Source organism: Nuphar pumila, chromosome 5 (genome assembly GCF_984573655.1).
Source record: "Nuphar pumila chromosome 5, dmNupPumi1.hap1.1, whole genome shotgun sequence".
Lineage (NCBI taxonomy): Eukaryota > Viridiplantae > Streptophyta > Magnoliopsida > Nymphaeales > Nymphaeaceae > Nuphar > Nuphar pumila.
This window is the reverse complement of record NC_143253.1, coordinates 137,119,928-137,138,270: the sequence shown is the minus strand read 5'-3', so window position 1 is coordinate 137,138,270 and position 18,343 is coordinate 137,119,928. Positions and strand designations below refer to the sequence as shown.

General features: G+C 38.1%; 1 protein-coding gene across 1 annotated transcript; it reads left to right on the top strand.

The window, feature by feature from the left end:
* Positions 1-10,475: 10,475 nt before the first annotated feature.
* On the top strand, positions 10,476-17,423 carry LOC149838951 (Major facilitator superfamily protein). Its single transcript, XM_090007870.1, has 4 exons — positions 10,476-10,726; positions 12,610-13,233; positions 15,851-16,026; positions 16,657-17,423. The coding sequence occupies exons 1-4, from the start codon at positions 10,665-10,667 to the stop codon at positions 17,253-17,255; spliced, it is 1,461 nt and encodes a 486-aa protein (XP_089863996.1). The 5' UTR covers positions 10,476-10,664; the 3' UTR covers positions 17,256-17,423.
* The last annotated feature ends 920 nt before the right edge of the window (positions 17,424-18,343 follow it).

Below are 18,343 nucleotides of genomic sequence, written 5' to 3'. Positions count from 1 at the left end.
ACAATCTCCTATGTGGATCAAAACTATAAAAGATGACTCAAGAGACTGTTCATGAAAATTCAATGCATAAGTGAAGGTACATTTTGGGTTTGAACCCCCCACGTTAGTGTTACTTAGTCTCAGTCAGTCTAAGATTTCAATAGCGTTAGCTTTGAATTGAAAATCCAAATTTACCTTCCAAACACTATAACACACACTTTCACTTCAAGTGATCACAGTGTGTCTACCAATATATAGAAGCTGCATATTAAGGGTCTTGTGATGTATCCTACGTTTCATGAGTGCTCTATAGACAAAAGTCCCTGTTCTATAGAAGGCAAACTATTTGAAACACCCCAACCATAAGGCTTATGAATCTTAGAGTTCAATTCAAACTCAACCTTCTTACACATGTTTTGAGCACTTGACATAAGGACTCAATAAATTATTAAGGGCTCAATCCAATCACTCAGAGACTTTTTCTTCCTATTAAATCGCTCGACATGGTTTGACCCTTATCATGCGGTTGAGATTCCATCAATGGTGATTGCTTTTATAAACTTTAACCTCAATCTCCTCAATGTCTTAAATATGATATCTCAAAAATGTTTCTTTGTCAATGGATTCACTAAGTTTTGACAAAATTTTATATATTCAATTGAGATTAATCCTTGCTTGAATAAACTATTCACATAATTGTGTTGTAGACTGATATGTCTAGATTTTTCATCATAAATATTACTTCATATTTTATATATAGCTGATTGATTATCGCAATGCACAACCATCGAAGATACTAGCCTATCTCCTAATAGTGTCTTTATTAAGAGATTCTTTAGTCACTCAGCTTCCATACTAGTTAATGCTAGTGATATCAACTCTACTTCCATTATAGAATGGGTTATCACAATTTGCTTTTTGGATCCTCAAGTAATTGCTCCAGATCAAAGGATAAATATACAACCACTTATGGATAATGACTCATTGAAATCAGAATTTCAGTTTGCATCAATGTACCCTTCAAGTACAACATGTTCTCTTTCATAGAATATTTCATATTCTAGAGTTTCTCTCAAGTACTTCAAGATTAGATATATTACATCTCAATGCACTTATCCTAGATTACTCATATATCGGCTCAACTTGCTTATGTTGAAAGCTATGTTTGGTCTAGTTTCATTTATAGCATACAAAAGACTACCAATAATACTTGAATACTCTAATTGAGATATGCTCCTTCTAGTGTTCATCAATAGCTTAACACTAGGATCAATCAGAGTAGCAATAAGCTTACAATCATAATGATTATTTTCTCAATGTAATGGGATTGAGTTAATGCATAATCATTCTCGTGTATAATCAACTTAATAGCAAGTTTAACATTAGCTAAACCCATATCTTTCATATCAAATTTAGATGAAAGAAATCTTTTAATATTATTTATGTATTATACATTACTACTTATGATTAACATATCAGCCACATAAAGACAAATAATTATAACATGTCTATTTTCTACTTTGCTATATATACATTTATCAAAGTCATGAATTCTAAAACCATATGAAATGATTTCTTCATAAATTTTTTATGTCATTGTTTATGTGATTGTTTTAAACATTACAATGACTTTAACAATTTGCAAACTTTCTTTTCTTGAACAATATTTTGTCTATGTATTTGATGAATTTTAAAAAATTCAATGAATTCATTGGAAAAATATTCACCATCTCTATCAGATTTAAAAGACTTTATTTTGTAATTATGAAAGTTTTTAACCTCAACTTTAAAAATCTTAAATTTTTTAAATGATTAATCTTTTCATTTCATGAGATAGACATAAGTATATTTTGTAAAATCATCCATAAAAGATATATAATAATTGTTACCCTCACGATTTAGAGTAATTTTCAAATCACACACATCACTATGCATTATATCTAATAATTTAGACATCACATTTTCTAACACGTTCAGATTTGCTTTTAGGAATAAGTCTTAAGTTGTAAGGCCCATGATTTTTAGAAAAGAAAAAAAAATTGGACCCGGGTCAGATCCGAATCCGACCCATACCCGAACACAGGTACCCAACACCCCTCGTGCTTATTTAAAGCATGCAGGGTGCGAGGGTTTATCATCTGAGAATTCCTATGCTCCTGCTCTGTCTCTCTCCCCTCATTCGCCTGATGCCCCCCCTCTCTCCGCAGCTCGCTGGAGCCCCACGCCGGTGACCCCATCTCGTGTTCGGCCACTCATCGTCGGCAGCCCAGCTGTCGTTCCCCTTCCCCGATGAAGTCTGACCCCTGTTCCTGCTCTCTCTTTCTCCCCCTCACTCTCTTCCTCTGGCAACCCACGATCGGGTTCCACCCATCGTCCGACGTCCCCCTATTCCCTGTGCACTCTCCGGAGGAGCCCTCCCCGACGCTCTCCTGCTCGACAACCACCCGATGTCTTCTCGCAGGTAACCTCTCTCTCTCTCTCTCTCTCTCTCTCTTCGTTGTCTTCTTCTCTTTGTCTTTCTCTTATTTTTTGACAGGCCGACAAGGGCAACACCCCCTATCGCCTATGTATAGCCGACAGGGGCGAAGCCTCTGCATGTGTCCTTCTTCTGGTAGGTGGGGGCTTTGCTCCTGCTATTATTTTTCGGCAGGCAGGGGCTCCGCCCCTACCTCTGTGCTTTTTTGATAGGCAGGGGTGAAGCCCCATGCCTCCCTCTTCACTGTTGACAGGCAGGGGGCTTCACCCCTGCCTCTGTGCCTTTCCGGCAGGTAGGGGCGAAGCCCCTTGCCTCCCCTCTTCACTGTTGTCCCCTGCCTCTGTGCTTTTTCGGCAGGCAGAGGCGAAGCCCCCTGCCTCCCTCTTCGCTGCTGTCAGGTAGGGGCTTTGCCTCTGCCACCCTTTTTGCTTTTATTAGGTAGGGGCTTCACCCCTACCTTCTGGCTTTTTTGATGGGCAGGGACGAAGCTCTGCCTTTGTGTTTTTCGACAGGCAGGGGCAGAATCCCTCCCTCCCTCCTCATCTTCCCTTGTTAGGCCGGGGTCGGGCTCGACTTGACTGCGAGCCTACCACTCGCCCCTCCTCTGTTGTGAGCAAGGGTTGGGCTTGGCCTGGCAACCGAGCCCACCCCTCTCTTGCCTCCTACTTGCAAGTGCCTGGTTCGACCCTAATGAGGTTGATATTTTTTTCTTTTTTATGAGTTCTCACTTTTGTTTTTTCGTAGCTTGCGCAACAGAATTCTCTCGCACCCCACAACCAAAGACATTCATCATATACACTCGAAGACATGCGCAACGCCGCAACTCTCCTAGGTTGGGAAAAGTTGTGCAAAGGACAATGGATGAACTAAAATAAAGCAATTAAAATTAAAATGGAAAAAGGATAAAGGACAATATATATATATATATACATATATCTACATACATATGCCTTTAACTTAAGAACATGGTTTCGTGATCCTTGTCCTTTTTTATTTTTTGTCTTTATTGCTTTATGTTGCTGCCATGCTTTTTATGCACAGGCTTTTGTTGTCGTATATACTTTTCTGCCTTTACTGTCTGTTGTCGTCGCGCTTTCTGTGCACATGCTTTTACTTTTTTAGTTAGTTTATGTTCTTTATTGCTTTCTGTCTTTGCTGCTTACTGCCTTTACTTTGCGGCCGTGCTTCAATGCAAATGCTTGCTTTTGCATTTGCTATTCCTGTATTTGCTTTGCCGTCACACTTTAGTGCATAGGCTGTTGTTTTTGTATTACTGCTCATGTCTTTCTTTGCCGCCGCACTTAGTGCACAAACTTATATTTTTGGCACTTGTGACTCCTTAAATGCAAGTCTCGCAAGGTGCGCAGGAGCGCATACCATTTTCGCTCTTTGTCAAAAAGATGCAAATTTGCGTACATGTGCTACAGTCTTAAGAAGAGGATTCGTTGCACAGATTTCAGCTTCTCGAGTACGCAGTCTTACAAAGCAAAGCTAGAGAATCTTGTGAGTTACAAATTAGCAACTAGCTTTCCCCCAAAGTCGGTACACTTGGGAGAAGCATTTCAAATCCATGAAGATTCTAAATCAGGCAAGTTGTTTCCTGTTTCACAAGACTAAGCATGTCTAATTTTGAATTACTTACATAATGTATTTGTGGAACTCTGTGTTGGGTTATCTTTTGAGAAACCCATGCCCCTATCATCGTAGCCATACTTTTAGGTATATACGGTATATTTGTACTATGACGAGTAGGATGAGAAGTCGATGACAACCTCAAATGTATGATGAAACCTTGTTAAAATCACATAAAATGGTAATGATTTACCTTCATAGGCAAAATGCTTGAGTGAGTCTGAAAGACCAGAACATATAGGATGGGGCGTTAATTAAGTAACCCCTAACACGCTCATTCGCCGCTTATTTCCATCAAGGAAGATGACGGATTGGTACAAAAACTCTGATGGATAGGTTATTAACAACTACCTCTCGAGCAAATGACTCGACGTCCCCAATCATCAGAGTTAGGGGATGAGACTACCAAAAATTATCCTAGGTGGTAGATCCCATAAACTTCTGCAAAAGTAGGATGCAGTCGTGGCCACAAATGCCTTTGGAAAATCCTCTTTTGGTCACTGATCGTCCCTTTAGAAGCAGACTCAACTAGCTATCCGAGGTATCATAAAATACATAGCATAATAAACCTTCGGATCAGTCTCGGCTATTTATACGTTTCGCATCTGTGCGTACCCACATGCTAGCTAATATCGAAACAAAGATTATCTTGTTCACAATATTTGCTTGATTGTGTATTTTGAGATTTATGAACAGATTATTATGTATGCTCATATCCCATGTTAGTTAATTGCTCATGTTAGTGTAGCTTATGATTATCATGCTAGTATAATATGCCTTACTTTAATTTTGTTTCATATTGTCTTACTTGTGTACCTACCAGTTTTTCATAAAACTAACCCATTTTATGGGCACAAGTGATGAATAGGTTTATCAGATAGCCGATGACATGATGCAAGATGGCTCAAGATCTCACTCTTCTGCTCGCAGTTTTGTGTTTGGGATACCTGTTGTAGTTTTGAGCTTTGTATAAAGGGAAACCCTAAATTTTGTACAATTGAAAGTTTATCATTAATATATACTTGGCTCACTAATTGTCGTGCTAAAAATGTTTTTGATAATGATGGTTTCGATGATGGATTTCTACGCTAACGTGTCTAAAGTTGTCAACTTGTTTTGCTTTTTAAAAAAATTCATTTTTTTATTTTTTAAAATAAAAACTCTGAAAAATGAAAGGTTTTCTAAGTATTTCCAAAGGCTTACAAGTTTGAAATTTTGGGGCATTACATAAGTTACCCTTGCTTCTCAAAGACTTATAATTTACATATCCTAGTCTAACATACCATAAAGCATATGAGTCAAACATATAAACTGAAGCATAAACAACTTTATTCATCAGGTTGAGCTTGAATGGCCCATTGGTGGGGTAGACCTTGTTTATAAACTTGTGGTTCTGCGACAATAGATTCTAATACAACTTTAAAACCATAAGTTACAAGAAAATAGGCAGATACAAGTTTTTTTGTGATGGTAAGCACATGATACACATTTTGAAAGGTTAAACATTTCTTAGAGGTGAAATAAAGTTTCACACTCCCTTTTTATAAGCCTTAGCTTCATGTTTATCACCTATATAAATCATATGGTCTTCTTCCATGGTTTCGTATGTTTTAAACACACTTCTATCATAGCATGAGTGAATCGTTGATCTAGAATTCATGTACCACCCTTTATCTAAATTAATCATAAATATGTCACTAACTACAACTATCAGGTCATCATCGGGTTTACTAGCTTTATTGCCTTGAATTTTCTTCCTGTATCAACATTTTCTAACATAGTGACCCAGTTTTCTATAAATATAGCATAAAATGTTATTTTTCTTCTTAGCCATGAACTTGGATTCCTTGTTCTTGTTTCTAAGTTCAGGTTTGAACTTTGGTTTTTATTATACTATATTTTCCTTAGCTCAAACTTTTTTTACTACATATTTTTTTATCTTAAGATCGAGCATCCTCTTCGATTCTAAGATGTTAAAGAAGTTGTTCTAAGGTAAACTCTTCATTCTTATGTTTAAATTCACTTTGATAATCTTTCCAAGATGGGGGCAATCTACCAATAATTGCAGGCACTTGAAATTAGTCATCAAGGTTCAATCCCTCATACTTGATCTGATTAGCCAAGAGCTGCCTCTCATGGACTTGAGATAGCAGTGACTTATCACCAAAGAATTTGAAATCCATATACTCATTAACAAAAAACTTATGATTTATTTCATTCTCTATTTTGTACTTGCTTTCAAGAGCTTCCCACTACTTCTTTGCAGTGTTGACTTCGAGTAGAGGTCGAGCATGATGTTGGATTGTGCATTCAATATGTGTCCACGACACACGAAGTCATCCTTTTTCCACTTTAGTCTCATGTGGTTTTCAATAATGATTTCATCCTGATAGTCCTTCATGAGCACATATACCAGTTTAGCAATCGTGAGGAAGATGAGCACATTATGTTGCCATCGTTTGAAATTGGTGTCATCGAACTGGGATAACTTGGGCATCTTCTCGTTTTCAACCTTTATAGTTGTCATTTGCAGTACCATCACTTAAAAATTATTGGAATTTCTACTTAACTTAGTGGGTCAGGCAACTGAGCTTGAACTAGGTATGCTCAGAGGCACACGTATACACGCACTATCTTTCGAGCGATAGTTGCCCCACTTAGGATCAAGTCCTCAGTGCAATGGGTACTCGTGCAACTATGCTCCCAGGATACAACCAAGCTTTTGCCTACTCGCAAAAAGTTAGTCCACGCCTTGCACTGGGTGAGACCAATAACCTCGACACGAAGCACCTTGAACAACTTCTTGACTATGATAAGAAGTTCTAGGTTCAAATTGGGTATTGAGCATGGGTTTGAACATAGGTATGGATCCAAATTGTAAGTGAGTATCAATCCAAATAGCAACTAGATTAGGATCTTAATAAGTGGATATGGGTCTAATCAACAACCAAATGTGGATCTAAATAACAAATAGATATGAATCCTAAATAGGGATTCAAACAAGAACCGAATATGGTTCCAAATAACAATTAGATCTGGATCTTGGATAGGGATTCGAACAAGAACTTGATATGGATCCAAACTGGATCTAGATATGAACAACAACTAGATATGGATCTTGATCCAAACTATGATTTGAATCTGGATCTAAATTAGGATCTGGATCAAAACTAGATCTAGATCTGAGTTGGATCTTGATTCGATCTAGGATCTAGATCTAGATCCAAACTAGATCTAGATATGAACTATATCTGGATCGAAATCTAGATTCAAACTGGATCTAAATCTGAATTGGTTCTAGATCCGAACTTGATCTAGATCTAAGCACTAAAACATCAAAAAACCAAAAGAGGGGAGAAACTAGAACTCGTGGAGAGAGGAGAGAATGAAATGAGATGAAAAGAATGCGAGAGGGTTGGGGTTTGTGTAGGCCCCAGCCCAAGGCCACCCATAAAGGGCCTTTAAGAGGCAAAAACAACCAGAAATAATAGGCTATGACTGGCCAAAACAGCCAGCCATAAAAGCCCAAACCGTTATACATAGAGCGACATAAAAAATGGTCCAAAATGATCTTGAAAGGGCTAAGAAAGTCCTTGACTGAGTCAACAGGTCAATGCTCAAACTGGGTTAAGGATAAGAGGTGACTTTGGACCATTTTCAACCTTTAATGCCCATGCAAAATAGTTGGGCAAGGTTCAAACGAAACTAGAAAAGGTTCAGATAGGTTTTATGCAAAGTCAAAGCCAATAAATGTGCTTATCAAAGTCGGTTTTAGACTTGGGAATTAGATCTATCCCAAGTACTAAATAGATAGACTTATGAAGAACATGTTTTTACATGGTGCATTACATGAAGAAGTGTTTATGGAACACCCCCCTAGCTATCCTGAGGCTGACCCTAAGTCCACTGTTCTTCGCTTGCGAAAGGCCTTCTATGGTCTAAAGTAAGCTTCTCGTGCATGATTTGAGACTTTTAGTGCTGCTCTCTGCTCTTTTGGCTTAGTCCGAAGCTAGTGTGATTATTCTTTATTTGTTCATTCATATCAGTTTTACATCACCATTATTCTTGTCAATGCAGATGATCTTGTTATTACAAGAAGTGATGCAGGCAGAATCATGGCAGTCAAATCGATCCTTAATAAACTGTTAAACTGTTTGACATGAAAGAATTGGGTCCTTTACGATATTTCTTTAACATTGAGGTTGACCACACACAATTCTCTCATCTTATCCCAATGCAAGTATGCTTTGGACATTTTATCTTGCTTTAGGATACAGATTGCAAGCTAGTTCTTACTCCCATAGCATTAACTATGAAGTTAATCGAAGATGATCCTCATGACCTTGTGCTATCTCATCGGGAACAGTTCAGGAGTCTTGTTGGAGCCCTTCAGTATCTCACCTTTACACAACCCGACTTGGTCTTTATTACTAATCAAGTCTCCTGCTTTATGCAATCTCCTCATCACAGTCACATGGAAGCAACAAAACAAATGTTTCGTTACGTGAAGGGCACAATCAATGATGATTTGGTTTATAGAAGGCATCCTCATAGCCTTTCTACCGGGTTGGATCTTTTTATTCTTGCCTATTCGGATGCGGAGTGGGCTAGCGGTCCGTCTTTCAGGCGTTTTGTCACAGGTTATGCAATTTTATTGGGCTAGCATCTCATCTCATGGTCTACCCGAAGGCAAAAGACCATTATCCAATCCAGTACCAAAGTAGAATATCGTGCGATGATAGCCGTCACAACAAAAGTGTTATCGACTAGGCATTTATTGGTCAATCTAAATCAAAGGATCTCTCGTTGTCTCCTATATTGTGATAATAGGAGTGCAATTGCTATTGCCACCAATTGGATGCAACATGGCAACATGAAACGTGAAAATTGATCAACATTTTGTGAGAAAAAGTGTCGAAAGTCAAGAGATCTATCCTATGTATCTTCATGGTGAAGATCAAGTGTTAGATCTCTTCACCAAACCCTGAGCAAATTGTTCATGGTCATTCAACACCTAACAATACACTTCTTATATTGTAGAAGGCATTTTTATAATTTCTTGTAATATGTTTTATTCTCAATATATAAGTCAAAGAGGTGTCCCAGCCAGGGTACAACCTTAGTTATTCTCCTATCTCTTTCTTTCTCAGTGCAGCAGCCCACGCAAGCTGAGAGACTCAACAACCTTCACATAGTATCACCTTTGCTCTTTAAGGCGCCACCCCTCTATATAAGGACATGAGTTTTTCACCAAAAGAGAAAGAAATAATTTGGATAGTTGGACTCACTGTCAATTCACTGGTGGTATGGATGCAAATCAGACGGAGCTTCAACCTGGGTCCGACCCAAATAGTTCAATTGAATATGCAATCCATATCTGAGTTTGATCTGGAACAAATGTGGTCGACTCTGCTTCCAATCCCACTCTTTACCTAATCACAGAAAATGGTGTTGGCCACACAAGACTCCTTTAAAATAAAATCCCTCAAGATTAGAACTCGCGAGTTTTACATTATTATTTTTTAAATACTGAACGTAAATTTTAACATAAAAATAAAATAAGCACACGAAAAAGGAAAAAGTAGACTTGATAAATCATAAAAATCAAGTCATGTCCTTGTGATGTGGGACACATATGGACGCAGGAGTCCGGATCGGGTGCAATCACATTGCACAAAATTTGTGCATTAAGCGCCTGATTGCCTCCATCAGGCCTTGGGTCCCACAACTGACAGGCCTTGTCCCAAGATGGAGGGTGATCAGTGCTTAATGCACAAATATTTGTGCAATCATATTGCACCTGATCCAGACATTACTTTTAATGATTTCAACAGTTTTTAAATCAAATTTAGCAATATTTTTATAAAATTATATTTTATATATTAAATACCAAGAAAAACTTGCGAAAGTGGATGTGTATTCGTAATGTTTCAAAAGTCAGACGTGTGTTTGTAAATAATTCAAAAAGTTAGGCATGATTTTGTAAAATTTTCTAATATAAAAAATAGATTTTTTTTAATTAAAAAAATAAAAATCATACCCGAAACCTACAAGGATTATACACGAACCAGACCCGGATCAAAATAAAATTTTTAATCATTTTTATATTAAAAATTATGAATCTTAATCGAAACTCAGATCAGGCCCCGATCTGGTATGAAATTTCACAAACCATACATAGCTCCATATATTAATCGGATTCTTCGAATCTAACCCAGATTCTAATTAAGCCTTCTTATTTATTACGAAAACCTATAGGGTTTGGTACGGTTCGAATCCTGGTCAATCCCGACCCATTGACACCTCCTAATTCTAGTGCCAGAAACGTTAACTCGTTTCCCTCCCTCCCACTTCTGCAACTATTTCCTTCATCCCTCTGATCCTCTACTCTCGATTATATTGATTTTCTTTCCTCCTCCCCAACACTTCTTCTTCATTGTGCAGAATAATTAATTGCCAATGAGCCCTCTATTTTATTCGTTTTCACGAGCGACGATGTTGGAGGCGTGGGTTCAGAGGCGACGATTGGTGGTCCGTCGTTCCGGTTATTAAGGGAGATGGTGGTGCGTTGATCTCGATGGTTGGCCTCTTCCCTCGTTCTCGGGTTCGCTCCTCCAGATCTCACAGGAGCATCATGAAGTGAGCGCCTCCTTCTTACTCTTCCATTCTTCTTTGTTTTTTGTTTTTTGTTTTTCTTCCTTCTTCTAACTTCTGTTCCATGATGCTAGAGAGGATTCATGATAGAGTTTTATTTTAGGGATTTTTTTTTTTTGCTTCTTTCTCGATGGATCTGTTTCGGGTGATCATTCCATTGTATTTTTTATTCTTTAATATGGAAACTTATCAACCCAAATTGCTGTTTTTCAATTTGTTTTGTTCTTCTTAGTTTCTTCTCGATTGCTGATGGGTGTGCTTGATGCGAATTTCGTGGTTCGTTTGGTTGTATGGTAAACTTTGTGGTTTAGTAGAATTTTTTGGATGGATAAGATCCCATTTCGTGTCTACCAACGTTGAAATTTTTGGCATCTTCTGGTATTGAACTGTATGAGATTGCAATTACTAGATTGAGCTATTGAATTTTGGCGAACATCATATGCTTTTTTCCCCTCTTTTGTAGAAGGGACTCGGTCTTGGAATTGTAATTGTCAGTCTTGAGTATTAATCTGCCAAATATATGATTGAATTAGATAACTAGATCGTAAAGTCGCACCATCACAACAGATTCTTGGGTTCGAATCAGAAAAAAAGGAAAACAAAAACCCTGCCACATAACGTTTTGCCCAGAAATTTTGTTCCATGAACACGAGATCCTGCTCTTAATGATCTTTTTAGTGACCTTGTTTACCGTTGCGTTTTCTTGTCCTTGGAATGCTTTTGCCACTTGAGATTTATTTTCATTCCTCGTCTCTATTGTTTCTGTTATTCAAACTGATATCTATCTTCCTCCTCTCTTTGAAAAAATCTTTTGGATTGCAAATATGCACCTTCAAAAGCATTAGGTGATGCTCAGATTCTCGTTTCTTGGTTTTTGTCTAACACAGGCACTTTCTTTCTTCCTTTCTTTTTTTTTGGCCACTAAAGAAACCCTAACAAAAGAAAGAAAAAATCGAATTTCAGGCGTTCAATTTTGGGTCACTATTCAGATGGATTGTTTTGGATACCTAGACTTGTTCTGCATTAATTTGGGATTTTAGGAAAACTTTTTCCTGCTGCAAGATTGGTATAAACCATCAATAATACCTCGAGGCTAATGCGGACCATGAACCTCTAGACAATTCCGTGCTGTTTGCTTTTTAATTATCTAAATGAACATCTTGATTTTCTTTTTTCCCCTCTATGACCGAGAAAGTCTTCCATATCGGTTTGGTGGAAAGTGACTTAGATTCTTGCAGTTTCTGTTGGTGGATTATCTAATCCTGATCCCATCTACAATGGCTTCCCTCATCATAAAAGGCATGTGTTAAAGGAATCTGTTATCTTAAAATTAGAAAATTTGTCTTAATGACTGATTTGACCACTATTGACTCTTCTTATTTTGGAGCTGAGGTATCAATTATTTATACATTGGCTTTTTATGCAATATATGTTCATGTAATCTAGATGTTTTATGATTTGGAATTGAGTTACGGAGCCTTTCTGCAGTACTTCACCGAAGTTCAATATGTTCGTCTCTAGAAATGATATGATTATGCACATATTTCTAAGCATGCATGGTTATGACAGGTAGCTAAATTATTAAATAGAATAGGTACTTGTAATCATGCTCTCACCATGTAAGTTAGTCCAGAAAATTTAGACTATACTTTGGATTCTTGTACTGTATTAGTGAGTTTGCTGCTAAACATGTCTGATTGGTACAGTTGTTGCCTGCACTTTTAAAATTTATTCTGGGTGCAGGATTGAAATTCTAGCATTTATTGTTGTCAAGTCCTTTGCAATGGTTGCGAAGAAACACAATTTATGTAGATATGTTCTCTAACCCTTTCTTGCTTCATGTGCTGTTATTTTTATGATAATCACAGGACAAGAAAAATATTTGGGGTATCCCTCTCGCTTATTCTTATAAACATGGCTGCCATAATGGAGCGGGCTGATGAGAATCTTCTTCCATCTGTTTACAAAGAAGTCAGTGTTGCTTTCAATGCTGGCCCTACTGATCTAGGATATCTCACATTCATACGTAACTTTGTACAGGCATTAGCATCACCAGTTGCAGGTGTATTAGTCCTTCACTATGATCGCCCTACTGTTCTTGCGATGGGCACTTTATGTTGGGCCTTATCAACAGCTGCAGTAGGTGTCAGTCAGCACTTCCTTCAAGTTGCATTCTGGAGGGCGATCAATGGATTTGGTTTGGCAATTGTCTTACCAGCACTTCAGTCCTTTATTGCTGATAGCTATCTTGATGGTGTACGAGGAACAGGCTTTGGATTGTTGAGCCTTGTTGGTTCAGCTGGAGGTATTGGAGGAGGTGTTATAGCAACGATGATGGCTGGGCAAGAATTTTTTGGGGTGCCTGGATGGCGCTGTGCATTTATTATGATGGCTTTTTTCAGTTCACTTATTGGATTACTTGTTTTCATGTTTGTCATTGACCCAAGAAGGGCACCCCTCTTTGCCAATGGAACTGGTGATAGCTCTGAAAGGTAGTTGATACTGGAGCTCTTTAGAGTTGTTCTTTTGATTTAAAAAATGGTTGTTCATTCCATCAAACAAACAAAATATCTGGCCAATTCAGATTGATCATTCATGTGCATTGCATTTCTGCATGTGTAGTGGATAAAGTTGTCACATTTTTGTGTGTAAGCTTCAAGGTTAGGATGGAATAAAATATTTTTCTTAAAATGCAGATTATAGGGAAGATACTTGCATTTAATATTCATATAAAAGTTAATTGGGCTAGCTCTCACGACATGTTTAAGGATGACTCCAAAACTATGAATACAATTCCGTATTCCTTCTGTTCCAAAATATGCCAAACTGCTCTAGTTGAACAACTTCTTGACAGATTGTGTTGCTGGTTGCCAAGTGCCTAAAAACCCCTGTTTGCTGTGCTAGGAACATTTAGCACTTTGGTTGTAGGTCATGGATTGCAGCCTTAAGTAGATAACCTGGTAACTCTGCATAGCACTCTGACCTGATCAAGCTAATATATTGACTTCAAAGCATTCGGTTGTGTGTGATCAATTGAAATCATATTATCAAGGAACTCCAAGCTTTGATAGTTGAACATGTTCGTTTTGAAGCTTTCAATAATTAAATTCATTTTAGTTAAGCTAAAAGTCTTCCTCTCCCTCTTTTTGGTAATAGGATTTTGAATAAGATTTACAAGAAGCACACCACATTTCCATGGAAGGGAACTAGGATCTAAAAGCAGCACACCAAGGTGATCAAAAGGTTGCCCCCATCATCAAGTCTTGGTATTAGAATTTCAAATGGGCATGTATTACAGGCAAATACTTGTATAAGTGGCCCAGATGCATTGACATCTAGGACATTAGTTTGCACATCAGGGTTTGGAGGGTATCTAAAAATTTTGGACATTCCTCCCATTGAATATTTTGGTGATTTTACCTCATGTTAGATGAACATTAATTGTTTACTCAAGGATAGTTGGTCTAGGGACAGTCATTGGGCAACCTTTTAGCAAGGACTGGGCTTAGTGTTGTGAAGAAATGAGATGATGGTTTGCCAAAATGATTTTATTTCAAGTATAGGCAACGGTGATGAAATTTTCTGAAGAGTTGAGACAGTGGTTTTGTTAGCAGAATCTTGTTGGAGTCTTCAAGTGCCTCTCTCTCTCTCTCTAAAAAGGCCATTGGGGTAAAAGCTTCATTTGTTCTAAAACATTTGCATGCTGGTTTCTCTGCATATGCAAACCCCTTAGCATACCACTTCCCAAGCTGGTGCTTCTAGGTATGGTGCTGGGTGCTTCTGGATGTTGCCAATATATGCCATATAGTACATATTATATGCTTTTGGATATGGATTTTTATTCTCTATATCTTTTCTTTGTGATTTAACAAAGTGATCTATTTTTAGTTGCAGAAGTACACACACTAGCAGCCATGCTTCTGTGTCTTTCTTATATAAGCCACCTGTATTGCACCAGTCATACCTCTGCCAGAATCCATGTGGCATAGCATATTTTATGATGTGGAACCTTTGAATGTAGGTTTTATCATCTTGTTGGGAGAGAAGGTAAATATATGAAAAACGACCTGTAAGAACAACAAAGCTACTGATAGGTAAATTTTCCAAAGACCTAACATGGAATTAGATTGATATTTAGAATGCAAACCATCTTTACAGATAGAGATGTAAAGAAGTGTCAAAAGTGCAGATCTACTGAGCTTGTTTTGCTCACATGTCAAGTGTATAGGTGAATGTTGTGTGTTCTGAATTGATAATGTGTATTAACCAATTTTCTTATTGAGGATGTACATTGAAACCTGCACTTGAAGTTGTAGAAGGCTGCAATTGAATACAAATTATGGAATAAAGAGATTGATGAAATGTTATGTTGCTCTCTCTTCTCCCTGTTGCCCTACTATATTTTACAGGACAATTGTCTGACTGACAAGAGCAAGAGTTACTACCTTTATGCATCTGAATTTCTTAACCAATACAATATGAATGTTTTTAATTTAAAATCCCCTTTATGCATCTCCACAAAGTACGCTACCACTGCCAAAATATTATAATTTCAGCAAAATTTAAGACAAGAAAATGGCGAAATCTCATATCATCAGTGTTACAGCAGTTGTCTGATAGTTTCTTTGGGAACATTTAAAACTGAAACAAGAGATAATGTCCTGACAGCCAACTGGACTGGTATGTTCCAACTCAAATATGTATCTAGAGATTCTTAGCATTTGTATACAAGTTTAAGAATAACATTCAAATCATTTGGTGTCAACCAATTTCCTCGTTCTGATTGATAAACTTTCATTATATTAATTGTATGTCTGAAACATTTATGGTTTGTTTGAGAGGATGAATTATTACATTTCTTTTGTTGAACCATTAATATTTTTACATGCATATGCATGCATATTTGAAGTACTCAGATTTTCATATTTAATGGTACTGGAATGGACAATGTGCTGTTTGAAGAGCTTGCGTTTAACAGCTGCCTCTTTTCATGTTCAATGATTTGAGGTAGTTAGAGTTACATATTTTTCAGTTACATAATATTTTTACTAGCAATGATATAGTTGTTTTGGAGTACACAGCCTCTCATGACATCCAACTCTTCTCCAGACGTGATTTAATTGAAAAGGCAACTACAGCTTCCTCCTCCCTATGGCATGATTCATGGATAGCCATGAAAACTGTTGTGAAGGTGCAAACTTTTCAAGTAATAGTCATGCAAGGCATTGTCGGTTCATTACCATGGACAGCAATGGTGTTCTTCACGATGTGGTTTGAACTAATTGGTGAGTATGGTAATCTATTTGTCAAAGGAGTTGATATAGTACTTGTGGATGTCAGTAGCTCCTAAAAGTTCAAAATATTTACTGAATTTTAGTGGAACTGGGCAATTTATTAACTATGCTTCTAGAGTTTTACTGATGCGATGTTGGCTTTTTCAACAGATATAGTTTTTTCCTGAAACATAAAAATGCATGTTGTTGCTTTTTCCAGAAGCATGATGTGCATGTTGGTACATTCTGGAATGTGATGTGCAGCCCCTGTTAAGCTAGATGCCATGTTAGATTTTCAGAAACTTGATGCAACTGCTGTTTTTTTTGGCAATGAGAACATACAATTTGGTTTTGTCATTGTTTTTCATATGGTAGACTGTTGGACTCTAGCACTATTTGAGTATTGAGCAAGATCTCTGTGATATACCCTACCTGGTAAATGGGATCATGGGACTCGTACAACCAAAGGTTGTTCTTTGAATTATTGTTGCTCAGGTTTGAGCTTCCTAAGCCTGGGATAATTGAGGCTGTTAGGTTTATACGCTGCCCATGGGGCATTGAAGCTACAGATTTTACACAGTTTGCATATGCTGACTGGAGTCTGAAACACGCTGGTTACTTGTTTATTTGTTTCTTTCTCAGGTTTTGGGCATAAAAGCTCGGCTGCACTTCTGAGCCTTTTTGCCATAGGATGTGCCCTGGGAAGCCTTTTAGGGGGTTATTTAGCAGACCGCATTTCACGGGTGTACCCAGACACCGGGCGTGTCATGTGTGCTCAGTTTAGTGCATTCATGGGAGTTCCATTTTCTTTCTTTCTTCTTGCTGTGATCCCACAGACAGAAACAAGCTGGTTTTCATTTGCTGTCACCCTCTTGCTCATGGGCCTTACCATCAGCTGGAGTGGCACGTGTGCAAACAACCCCATTTTTGCTGAGGTGGTCCCGCCACAACACAGAACTATGATATATGCCTTTGACAGAACTTTTGAAGGATCCTTCTCTGCTTTCGCAGCACCCATTGTTGGAATCCTCTCCGAGAAACTTTATGGCTACAATCCAAAGGCTGTAACACTGGGTTCAGGATCAGCCAAAGAGGCATATGCATTGTCACGGGGACTGCTTTCCATGATGGCTATTCCATGGGCATTGTGCGCACTGTTCTACACTCCCCTATATATTACCTTCAGAAGAGATAGAGAAAATGTAAACTTGGCTTCTTTGAAGGAACAAGAACTGACATGACGAGCTGGATGATAAATACACCAGTGTATGTTGTAACATCCAATAAGGCCAGTACAATCATCTTGCATTAGGTACTTTTGTTTGTATCCTGATTTATTATCCATCATTATGACTATCACAGGCCTATTTCTTTAATAATCTAGTGTGGCACGATGGTCCTTTCTTACCCCCTCAAGCTTTTTGGTCGCTCACTCGCAACTAATTTGTGAATGGCATAGATTGTTTCGCAAACCCATGATCCACTAGCTTAACGATCAAAGGTAACATACTAATACTTTTTCATGTGTTGAATCATTTCATTAGTCCTGTACACTACTTTGTGCGCAGCTGTATCAAGCACATTTTCAAATGCGTATTCCACTTAGTGCATAATCGTTTCATACCAACTATCACTTCCGAAAAAAGCGCAAACTTACTTTAGCTTTGTGTGCCATGAAGCGTATTGCGATTCTATGCTCACGTCATAACAAAACCTCGTCACTAAAGGAACAAGATTTTACGCCTTCCCGTCCGAAGACCAGTTGATGATTGAACACCATAGTGAAAAATACCACTCAGACTTACTCATCGGCACCTAAGCATGCATTCTTTCGCCTAGTCTTGAGTCACCATACTCTGTTAAAATCACCTAATATGATTTTTAGAGAAATTAGCCCTAACTCACACGTACTCCTGTGCGTCCAACTGTTATGCATAAAAAATCTTGCAAGCCGATAGGTCCTTGACCAAATCTTCAAAGGCAACATCCTCTGATCTGCTGGCACTATTTAATATGTTTGTGCCGTCACACAACAATGCACTAACGACGATATCGTTGCCTATCGTGTGCCATGCTACCACCGCACGTCATCGATTAAGCCAACGCATACCGTGCGTTCCTACACTTGCATTTTTACTCAGCTTCGCACTACACATGCGCCATTCTGAAGGCTTGGTCCGAGACAATGATAGTACTCAATCATGATTTCTCGTCCCTTGCAGCTATTCTGAGAAGGGCAGCACTAACTGATTTGCTTCTTTTGTTATCAACAGGAGGAATCCAATTTCAACATTTTCTTTTTACTGGACAGTGCATACACTAAACACGG